At 33.8% G+C, this 12,327-nt stretch overlaps 1 protein-coding gene across 10 annotated transcripts in view; it reads right to left on the reverse strand.

The window, feature by feature from the left end:
* LOC112565627 (palmitoyltransferase ZDHHC9-like) overlaps positions 1–12,327 on the reverse strand; it is a 35,214-nt gene that overhangs the window by 7,286 nt on the left and 15,601 nt on the right. For 4 of the 10 annotated variants that reach the window (XM_025241186.1, XM_025241185.1, XM_025241188.1 and 1 more), the window contains 5 exons: positions 11,867–11,976; positions 11,024–11,165; positions 7,691–7,853; positions 6,112–6,138; positions 4,942–4,992 (listed from right to left, as the gene is read on the reverse strand). In XM_025241186.1, coding sequence (XP_025096971.1) covers positions 4,942–4,992; positions 6,112–6,138; positions 7,691–7,853; positions 11,024–11,165; positions 11,867–11,976 — 493 coding nt within the window. Of the gene's footprint in view, positions 1–2,006; positions 2,079–4,941; positions 4,993–6,111; positions 6,139–7,690; positions 7,854–11,023; positions 11,166–11,866; positions 11,977–12,327 lie in introns of all 10 variants that reach the window. The other 6 variants (XM_025241192.1, XM_025241190.1, XM_025241194.1 and 3 more) reach the window with 6 other exon arrangements.

A 12,327-nucleotide genomic window follows, 5' to 3' on the forward strand; every position in this document is an offset into this window, starting at 1 on the left:
AGCAGATTATGTAACTACTAATGACACAGGCCTAACTTTAGAATTTGAGTCCACATAGACTTTAAAAGGAAACATCTTGAATTCACTTTGTAAATCTTCGTTATATTTGTGGTTAGATTAGGAAAAATGCTAATGTTTTGAAGATATGTTGTATAATATGAAAAATGTTGTATAACTTAGGACAAAGATGAGTTAACAGGAGAACTAAAAATAAGCAAGGGAACAAACAAGATGTATATATCTTAAAGCAATTTGTTTTGGGGGGGTGGCTGGGAAATAGAGATATGAAGTAGTAGAATATCTAGTAGACCAAAATGATACTGATGGAAATAGCTTTGAAATCATAGCATTAAAGATTCCAATAAACCAGCACAGGACTAATGTACCATAACTTAAACACCTAAATATAAAGAATAAATTTAATAAAAAAAATATTAACCATATGCAGCATGCACACACGCATACATACATGTTGATGTGCATGCAGAGCACCTTAAGAACCATCTTCAGATATAAATCCCAAACCTTCTACAAATCTACTGAAAAATACCGCAATACTAGAATGGAAAATCCCATGAAATCCTGGAATACACCAGAAATGGCATTTTACGATGACGGCTATAGTAGGCAAGGCTTATAAAAAGAACAAATTTAAGTGCTTCTCAAAGATATTTAATGATTACTTTTATGCTCTACACAAATGTAAATGAGCTGTAAAAAATTCTACACTTTTTTTTCCAAAGAAAAAAAAACCCCAGCTTCTGGTCAGTGCTTTTCTTTGCCAATGTGTTACTTTACTGGAGATAAAATAATGCTTTGGTCAGCATACAACCAAAAATTTGTCTGTAAAACTGTAAATTTTAAGGGATTGGAAGAAAACTTCAAATGCTAAAATCAATGTTACTGCTGGTTATTAATATTATTTAAATGATGTTTACAGAAAAGAATACAGGCCAATATGCATAACATTGCATTTATTTTACCTTAGAATGTGCTAGTTCTGATTGTTGTTGAAATGTGCTTCACAAGCCCTGAAATGGCACAGATTAGCAAGATGCAAGCTAATACATGCCAGCTGGATGCTGCATGTCACAGACAGCACAATGCTCAACAGATTATGTCTATGTTAGAAAATTTTAACCATGCAATCCAAAAGCTCATGCAGATACAGACAGTTCTTTAAAAGGAGACTACCCAAAGTCTGCATACTGAGGGAAATAACTTTTGATGACAGATTAAAAAATTTTTAAGCAAAATTTCTGCAAATAAACTCAGAAAATTTTTATTTTGTGGCCATGGTCTCCACATTTTATGTTTAATAAAAAGCCATGATGTACTCAACCCAAAATTTGAATTGACCATGCCTTCTAAGTATGTCTTTGGTTTGGTTTGTTAAAAAAAAAAAGCAGACACACAAACTATTTATTTTTAACTTTTGTTTCATATAGATTACTTAATTATTTAATTTTTGAAAGACTGTCAGCAAAAGCTATCTCATCCTGAAAAGTAATAAAGAATATGGAATTCTTTCAAAGTACTCTCTCATTTGCTTTTTTCCTACAATTTAAAGTAGCACTTTTTGCATCAGAGAGTTTAAAAAACTATGCACTATAATATTTGACCTCAGAAATACCTTGCTGCATGTCTCAAATCACCAGAACCACCAAAAGATTAACCCACAGCTAACAGAGTAAGAAAGAGCAGCCAATAAAATGGAGATCCGCATTGTGGGTAAAATGGCATACAGTTCCAAGCAGCGAGTTAGAAGCCACTGCACAGGTAAAAGGCAAGGTGGGAAGGGAATCAGGGACACAAGAGACAGGAAGAAACAGATAGAACCAGCCAGCCAGCCAGCTAGTAAGATGCTGTACAGAAGTAACACAAACACAGAATGCACAGCAGCAGTCGCTGATTTTTATGACCACTGTCATAACAACAAATATTTGGTCAAGGCACGTGGGCACCAGGCGATGTAGCCACACAGGCATGTGTTATGCGAGGCTCACCTGTTTTTTTAAGGAGGCACTGCTTTTTTTTAAAGCGCCAAAGTCAGTTGCCTGCCACCATAGTACTGTCGCCTAGAAGAGACAGTAAGTGGTTTCTCTGTAGTTAGTATACTTCTTTTTTTTTTTGTGTCTGACATTGTTTAGTTGAAAGCAACATTCAGCTAAGCTTTCACTGTTTGAGAGTAGTCAAAAGGTCAGCCTGAAAATTACTAACAAAACTTTTATTTTCAATACTATCATCTGCCGTGACTTGCTGTGTCAGCTGAAGATTACATTATGTTACAGAAAAACATGGACTAAATGTGACTAACAACTGGAAACAGTTATTATTCCCAAACATTCAGTACAGTCTACTTTGATGATGGCTCATTATTTATATGCTAATAGCAAATTCAATGAGTTCTTTTATTTGTGTGTTCCATCATGTATTCATAAAATGGTAATTCTACCACTGTATCTAGTGCCTTTCTGTTGGTTTTAGCTAATGTAAAAGTAGTTTATCATGCTTGAGATGAACTTGCTTTCTTATGCAAATTAATGTCATAAAAATTTTTCAGAAGAAAATAAAGGGAAGCAGCTTTTAAAAAACCATTCTGCTAATAGGATTTATACTTCCCTTTTATATAGATAGCACAGTTCTGTATTTAAAAAAGTGCACACTTTCCAGAATACATTTTGTGCGTAGCCTGCTTTTATTCAAGATGGCAGACTGATTGAGACCACAGGCTAAGTATATTATTTTGGATCAGGTTGCATGAAATTATTACAATTTCTAGTAAATTTAAGCATGTTTCGACGTTAGCGGATCTGCACATAACACATTTTTATGCTGGACTTTGTCATGTCTAACTATATTAAGACAGCTCAGTTTGAGAATATGTGTGTCTATGCATGTGAGCGTATACATATATAAATATATATCCTAATTAACAGTTATTGAAGAAAATAATTATGTTTGTAATAATACATATGTGATGCTATATAAGGGTCTCTAAACTCTGTCTCATGCAGAAGAAATAACAGTTTTATATTTAAAACACCAAACACCGACTAAACATGATGTGTACAAAGTGCCTGCAGTTGTATGGACAGAGATAATATGTACATGTCTCATACACACTGATGAAATACTGCATGTCTTACAGAACACAAAAACCTCAAATCTGTGACTAGCAATGAAAGTATGACTTAAACATTAATTTTTATGAAGTAAATAATACATTGCTTGTTAAGGTAAATAATGCCTTTTAGCTCTGAAAGAAAAGCTAAAAAAGGTAAACATTTTAAACATTTTTGAAACATTCAATAAGAAAATAACAAAATCTGTCCAAAAAAGAAGACTTAGATACAAGCATCCCTTTTAGATATCAAAGTTTGTGACAAAAAAAGTAACAAGACTTTCTATAGGTAGCCGTTCCAAAATGAAGGATGAAAACTGGTCTTAGCAGCTCAATAATAAACAAACAAAACAAAATATACCCTTAAAAACTTTCCCTCACTACAGGTCATTAAAATGCATACTGTTTCTCAGTGTGCTTCTCCGATTCACAGTAGAATTTATGACTTTTAGGGTTTAAGAGAAGTGATTAATAATGGGGACGGTTAACTCCACCTGGAAACCTGCCGGTCCCAAGCCCGGATGAAGGAGGAGGGTTGGGCATGGGGCTAGCGACCCCACCCTGTTAAAGAAAAAACAACCAAAATGCTACAGAAACCGCAAACACATTTTGCGGCCCTAAGCTCCACTGGGGGCGACTAGTATCAAGAAGAAGAATGGGGACAGTTAGAAACTGTACCTGGGAAAAGTGGTGGATTTTTTAAAATACTAATTGTGCCCCAATACAAAGCTATTTACCTACTGACTTTCAAAAATGCAAGATATAGACAGATTTAATTTAACATCTCACACTAGCTTTGAACTCATTCCCCCATTATCACTCCTCCTTCTACTTAAAAAAAAAGCCCCACAAAGCAGCAGAGTTTTTAATGTGGGAAGAAACTTCAGTCCATGCTTTTCCTCATTTGTAGTTACAACAACCAAATTATCACTGTCTACTGCTGGACTAAAGCTGATTCTAAGCACTCCAAATCTCACAATACTCATTATCTCAGCATCATTATTTCCTAAGAACTGAAAACATTGATGCACAGTTACTTATGATTTATCCGTGCCTTATTTCTGCAAATAAACTTATCCCAGTATGAAAAGTCTGAATAAGATAACTTTAAAATAATGCATGCTTTATACCATACCACACTCCCAAAAGCCCACCTTTGCTACCCAGCACTGAATCTACTAGAATTGTTCAGACTCCTCTTTACCCCCACAAGTAGCACCTCAACTGTACTTAAATTTAGTGAAGCAAATAAAATAATAAGGGAGCATAAAATCAGCATTTGTGCAGCTCAAACCATAATGTATAAAATCAGACTTGATGTGCATGACAAAGAGAAAGATAATGGCAACTCATAAACATACAAAATGCAGTTCAATAAGAATAATGATGATAATAATAAAAAAAATAACAGTACCACAGGACACATTAAGATCCTAAAACTATACCACAGTTTAAAGCACAAACACAACAGTTCTTGAAAGCACATCTGTAATGCACCAAACTTGATAGGAAGAAAACCAAAACAAAGGAATGCCAACAAAGGATTGCTGGAAAAAAAGGACCGAAGCCAACCATTCCAAGCAATGGTCGTGATGTGCAGGGCAACAGCACCTCACTGATGTATGTGTTTATGTATGTTGTGCTGACTGTGCTAAACTGTGATATGGGGTGCTGTGCTACACTGTATATATGTTGTTCTGCTCTGCATGTGTGTGTGTTGCTCTCATATGAAATGTGTGTTGTGCATGTATGTGTACATGGCTGCACACATACTTTAATGCTTATGTGTTCTTGCTTACGCACAATAGGAGACTTACCAAGGTAGTTAAGCTGGTTAAATGTCATGTCCCAGATATGGTTCTTCTTTCCTGTAGATGTAAATGATTTGGGAAATGGAAACTAGTAGTGTTAAAAAATACCTGGCATGTGCTTTGTACAAATAATGGACATGAAAACAATCATGGGCTTGTATGAAATAGCAGACATGACAAAAGCCGACTTCTGACTACTGCCTGAGGGGCCTCTCAATTCTTTGGTGGTCTTCAATTAAAATGGAAGATAAGACCAAGCCACTTGTGAAAATAAAATATTGACCTCAGATTGCTTAAGAATGCATTAAAATGATTATTATATTAACATCATAATACAGATGTAATACTGATTGGCAATTGTGTTTGCTTCTTGTAACTACAGAACACAGACACAAAAGGGTAGTACTAATATTGTTACTTCCCCTTCAATCATGCTCATTTTTTGTAACACATCAGCAATTTCCAACATAATTTCAACATTAGAGTAACTGTTAATAACTGTTAAGTAATTAAACAATAATGTCAGGGAAGCAACAAGAGTGGAATTTAAAAACAAAATAACACACACAATCTGGCCCCCCACACACACACATACTGACATGTTCTCAAAACTACAACTCACAGCAGAATTGATGAAAATAAACTTAGAACTTCATACACAAATTTTAAAACATTCCCAGAGATAAAGGAAATGCAAAAGTAATAGTGAGCCAACCAAGTAAGGTATTTTGACAAAGAAACAAGCAACGTTGTAAGCGTAAACAAAGCTATCTTCACCTTGCATATGAATACACTTAAGAGGAAAGAGGGGAAAAAAAAAACAAACACTATTAGAAAATTAAGGAAACTGCACAAAAATCCTTTAAAATAGACTACCAAAATAAAGGCAAAATAAGACACATACACAATTTAATACATCCACAAACAAAGGAAAGAGAAGAAAAGCGCCTTACATACTTTAAAATTTAATTAAAAGTAAAGAATGAAGAAGAATACAGTTAGATAGTGGATATTGTGAAAATAACATTTCTTTTTTGAACAGAGAGAAAAACCTCCGTAAACAATTCTGCTACTGAAAGCCTAAAGAGATATGGTAAACTGAAGACAAGCAACATAAGGAAAATTGAATCAAGGGCTGTAACAATAGCTGAGATGTCACAATATCCAGATAATTACCTCCACATGTGGCTGGAGATGATGTTCCTTAGCAAGCATTAATAAAATCATCTTGATATAAATCTTTCTAAACCACAGGAGTAGGCACATAGGTGCAAGGAATGTTAGAAAGAGAGAGAGACAGTGAGATATATCACTAAGATAATTAAAATTTTTTTTTTACCATTTCCTGCATTTTCAGATTTCTTCAGCTACATCAATGACCACAACAACAAAGTGGTATGCCACAACCCTCAAAGACACATTTAAGCTTGAAATGGTGCATACAGTCACAAGAAAATGAATCTTCATTGTGCCTACGGAATTAAAAAACAAATTTTCTTTCCTTATAAGGCTTGAAAAAATAAAATCTCCAGTAATGACTCATAAGTCATCAGCTACAATTTTTCACCAGGTGTAAACAGAGAATGGTCTGGAAAAGGCCCCTAAAAATACTACATTAACAAAAATTTACATTCTACTAAAACAAAAAAAAAGTAATGTAACTTGTAATAATGCAAAATGAAAGAAATGATTCAAGAAGCAAATTGTTTAACCTAGATTTTTTAGAAATACTGAAAGAAATAGAAAAGGAAGAGCCTAGGGCATCATTGCCTGCTATGATATGTTTGCCCTTCTCCTAACACTTCAAGCTGATTGCACTGAAAGATTTATGTTCAAGTAGTATCCTAAACCAGCAGCTAAGGTTACACCATTGCAACTTGGTCTAGAGTTAGAAATGGTTGGTACATCTCTCTCAGTGAGGAATTATGTAAGATAGAGAAAAGATCTGAACCTGTAATGCTTAAGTGTCACTGCCACAGTAGCAAGCACTTAGCTTCTGCCTTATCGCTAGGTCCTGTCTTAAAACTTCAATATTATTTATATCTAATTTTTAAAAAATTCACAGGCTAAGAATGTTTTATGTGTAAACCGGCAAGCAAATAATTGCTGTTTTAAACTTACTTTCTTGACAACTGAAATGCAACATTCCTTTTTTATACAATGTACACAGTTACTAAATATGTTCAAGCTGCACAAGGAATCATTCCAAATAATATCAATTATTTCCATCACTTTCACTTGAAAGTAAATGTCTGTGCACACCTGGTTGTGGTGGTGGTTGAGGAAGTGTGGGAGAGATAGAACTGAGCTATGTGAAGAAGAGGGATAAATGCAAAATCTTCAAATTAGTAAGGGAATGCCACATTACAAGAATTTTTTACATGTAGGAATCAATCACAAAATACAGTAACACACTGCATCTACATAATCTATGTAAATACAATTATTTATGTTCTTTAATAACATTAACACAACCACTGGATATTATCACGCAATACTAATGATTGAAACATCAAAATGAACTTTAAGTGGTGGTGATGATGAAGCTAACAGATCATGCTGTGCTTGACAAGCATCTTTATATTTTCACAGCCTTTGTGTTCACTGTCTAGATAACAAAAGTGAGAGGTTCTATCCAAAGATAGATCACAATCTGATTTCTGTCAAAAAAAAAAAAGTACCATGTATAGTGCAGTCTTTGTCTATTTTCCCAGCACCTTTAGACTTTATGATTGCTACATGAGAGAAAACTTACCATTTACAGGTGGGAGCTTGCTGTTTATGGAGCCGTCAGGTGACTGATAGCTAATCATCTCCTTCTTTTTTATGCTGTCATTGGAGGGAAGCACTTCTTCTGATGATGTGATGACTGCTGGAGATGTAAAGTCAGGTATCGTACTAGTGCCCATGTTTCCTGTCTGGAAGGTAGAAACAGTAACATAACATTATTTTCATGTCTAAGAAAAAATGCCTCCTCTCTGAAATACCTTAAAAACAAGTCAATATTATACTGAAATTATAACAATTTTACTTTCGCTTTGTGTGTGTATGTGTTTAAGTGAATTTGAGTAAGAATGCATTTGTTAATGTGTAAATGATCTAAATTTTTTCAATGTAAATAATATTTTCCATATGTAAATGTGCTTATTATCACTTTTGAATAGCAATTTTGAAAGGCAGGAAAAATCACAAAAATACATAGAGATGGAAAAATGTATTTCCATAATTTTTCTATCCTTAGATATTGCATCTTTTATAACGGACATATTTAATATGATACCCAATGATGCATTTCAATGTGACCACTTCCAAGTGACAATCTTTAGTTTTAACAAATGATGGTCAGTATCCTTCCACAAAATAGAACTTTAAAACAGGAAAATATAAATATTCTTGGTGTAGCATAAGCAGTACACAGGAGCAGGACATTCAATGATCACACATGTCACTTGTTAGCCAAGCTTGCAAAGTGAATGCATACAATTTTGAACTGTTTACACAAGGGAAGCAAAAGCCACTTTTGTTCTGACAGGGCTTCTTGACCCATTAAAAAATACAATATTAATATTTTTTAACAATATCTAGAAATATTTCCACATTTTTTGATGTAGTAATAAGACCCCGCCAGTGTTTTGTGAAGAAACTTGTGTGTAGGTATTTAAAGTCGCTTGCAATCTTGTGTATTTATGTGAGACTTTTTAATTCAGGATATGATTAATAGCATATACACAACTCTTACACAAAAGCAAGAAACTTTGCCTAAAATGATTGCAGCAAAGGAAGTTTACCAATTACAATGGAAGCCAAAAATAGTGGTCTGTACAAATGTTGTAGGTTAAAAGAACAAAATAATCATAAGTTTTGTTGTTTGCAGAAATAGTAAGATACAAGCAGATCCACTCCTGCTTCAGTCTTCAACAATGGCCAATACAAAATGTAATGAGAATGTAATGTAAATGGACACCTGAAGCATGCCAACAATCACAGTTTAGGATAAGATTTTGCAAAGACAGACTAAAGGGAAAAGTTATATGAATAAGCTTTCTTCTTCACACAAAAGATAATGACAATAGAAACATAATTTCTCCTAATATTTATGAAAACAATAATTCCAAAAGCCTACTGCACACAGAAAGTCGTGCAAGAATATGGAAAATATCCCACACCACAAAAAATAAAAATAAAAAAATAAATAAAAAAAAAAAAAATTTTACTGCAAATTTTAATACCCATAAAAGAGAAATAACCTGACAGCTACTTTTCTTGCTGCTTTCTGCATACATTTAAACATCTTTCAAAGACCAGAATGGATCTATAAATATTCCAAAATGAACTCTGTTGTGACCAAACAACTTCTAGCCACTTCTCTATTTTCTTAAAACTTTGTGAAGGATGACTGATACCAACAACTTTAAATTCTTTCTGAAACTAATATTACCTAATCAAGACACTTTCACATGCACGGACAGCTCTTCTTTTTTGAAAGTTAGTATCATACTTAAATATTTTAAAGAAATATTCACAGCTGAAATGAATTTATTATCACAAATTACAAGGAAAAAGATAAGAACACATTTTCATCATAATAACCAAGTAAAAGTAACAGAATCAATCGAGGGTTTAAATATAAAAAGAGGTATGATCTTCTATATTTTCTATGTATTCTACTTATAACCATGTATAACTAACAACATAATTCAAAAGGGAGGTTATCATGAAAAAGATATAAAATCTATGCATTATATAGGTTCTTCTACTTTTCTATATATTTCTTTTTTCTGAATGTAAAGATTTCTGAGTGGACCAGAAAGAACAATAGTTAATGATTCTGAATAATCAGTGTAATGTATTACCAGTAGTAGGTATCTGTTTACTGTTATCATCATTGGTAAGTTCATCATGTAATCCATTTCAAGATTCTGCAGGTTTATAAAATGTAGCATTTGTTTGCTAGGACAAAGTGTTTTTATTTTTATTTTGCATTGCAATAAAATAGACAATCATGTTTTCTGCTGTCTTTGTGGTTAACAAGGTAGGCACTACCCATTTATTGTAAGATTTGTAAACAGGTTATGTATGTGAGCAGATGAATTATCACAATAAGACAGAACGAAAGTGGAAACACCAAAAATGCCAATGCTATAATGGATAACATTGAAGTGCAGTAAAACTGGCAGAAAAAAGTGATAGCCCGCTAAGCTACCTCTAAACTGTCTCAAAATACAAAAGTGATATAAAAAAAGATTTAAAAAGTGACCTCTTATCAGCCAACTGCAGGAGTTTAAACCAATTAGAGGATTTGTGACATTTCCCAACAGTTCACACTGCAATTTATTTTGCAAAAAACTTGAGCACACTGGAAGGAAATACTCTATCTGCCAAACATTTAATAAAAAAAATAAAAATAAAATCTATACTTTCCAAAAATCAGAGCAGCAGATATTTGACAGTCTACAAATGTCACTGGTAAGTTTTACAAAAATGGTTAACAACACTTGTCAACATCTGTGCAAAAAGAAACAATCTCAAGTGCACAATGACATGCACACCTCCCTATGCACTTTTGTTATCTTTACTGAGCACCACTATTTGCTTCAAAACAAATCACACAAATCCTTGAAAAGCAGACAAAGGTACACCACCACCCATCATTCTGTAAAGTGACCGATGTCTGCTTTTAAATGCAGCTCATTATAGACTTTGCTATAAACTGCTACACATTTTATTTATTATGCCCCTTTTTCTATTTATTGTCTTAACTAATTATTACACTTACTTACTGTAAAATGTAAAAAACTGCTCCTTCTAAAGGTTAAAAAACATCAGCATCAGTTCAAATTTATTTATGTATAGATTCTGAAAGGCTAACCATTGTGACAACTATTTTTTAACTGTCTGGTCTATGTGAATGCGCTGAGACCTGTGCACAGATCACATAAGCCTCTGCAAATCAAATGCAGTACCAAAAGATGCCTGGCATGCAAAGGTTGCAACATGCACTGCAGGTGCGCATGGCATCTACAGGCAGCGACAAGGAAACATGTAGCAAGGGAAAGCCACTCTCACCAACGGTCAACATCAACCTTACTTTCTGATTGGTGACTGTTGTAGAGCCGTAATATTCATGACGCACATTGACTGAGTTACTCTCACACTCTTTGTTTGCTTCGGCCCCACTTACATTTGACTGAATGGCGTCAGGAACTACATAGCCGCGTCTGTCCAGCAAACTGCAGATAAGACAAAATTTCATCAGGAGGTGTCAAGGCTGCAGATTCTTTTTACACTCTTTTTTGGTCAAGTAGGGAAAACCAAACACTTGAAGATACACAGGTATGCTCTTTTCAAACATAACAGCACTGCAATGGCGGTAAAGAGATATAACAGTCATCAGATGATTCTTTTCCTTCCCAACTCTTCCCACTCATCATATAACCCTTTTGTAAGTTTGGTTTTGGATTTGGAAAACCAAGAGTAAATTTCTGATTGAGCAGATCCACTGTAAAGCTTGGTAAGTAACTATCTATGAGAATTTTCATAACAAGAAAGGAAATGATCAATTTCAAAAACTTATATCTTAAAAAATATTTCATCATGACTATTTCAAAGTGACTATCATAAGCTTGTCCTGTTTTTTATTTTAAGCCAGATTCTCTTCATCTTATCAGTCTATAACCTTTCATGTAGATAAAAACAATTGATAGAAATATTTGTAAGCTTAACATAAACTGTGCAAGCAACATAACAATCTTGTGTTTTTTAAAGATCTATTATCTACTGAAAATTTTTTTTTTATGTAACCAAACGCAAACTTTAAATAAACTTTGAGCATATACAGTATATAAACATTAATTTTCAGCAAAATGCAAAGCTACATTGCAAAAAAAAAAATTAAGTCTAGGACAGTACTTATAACATGCACTACTCATACCTTGGAGGAGTAGGGCCACATAGCACCTGCATACAGTTTTTGAAAATGGAACCTTTGCTGTAAGGATTAAAGTTGTCTTGGCCTCTTTTGGATGTAAATGAGCCTTTGATCTGCAAAACAGAATTAAAAACAAGCATCCTTAGATATTTGGGTACACAAACATTGGGCAGCAGAAATAAAGATCATCAATGGATGTCATTTGAGATGGTGAAGAAAATGTCATTTGTCTGCAGCCATTTATAGAGAAGCAGAATGAATGTCACTGCAAAAGATTAATGTTAAGAAAAAAAAAAAAAAATCATGTTAAAATTATTGAAGTAAAATAAGACCGCCAATGCAGATATGTGATCTTGTGTATGCTGGCTGGTAAACATTTACTCATGCATCTGTGCATCTATCAACACTTGCACATGTAGTGTGGAAATTATGTGCATACATTCATTAATTGCATGCTGGAATAC

The sequence above is a fragment of the Pomacea canaliculata genome, linkage group LG6 (assembly GCF_003073045.1).
Source record: "Pomacea canaliculata isolate SZHN2017 linkage group LG6, ASM307304v1, whole genome shotgun sequence".
NCBI classification, from domain to species: domain Eukaryota; kingdom Metazoa; phylum Mollusca; class Gastropoda; order Architaenioglossa; family Ampullariidae; genus Pomacea; species Pomacea canaliculata.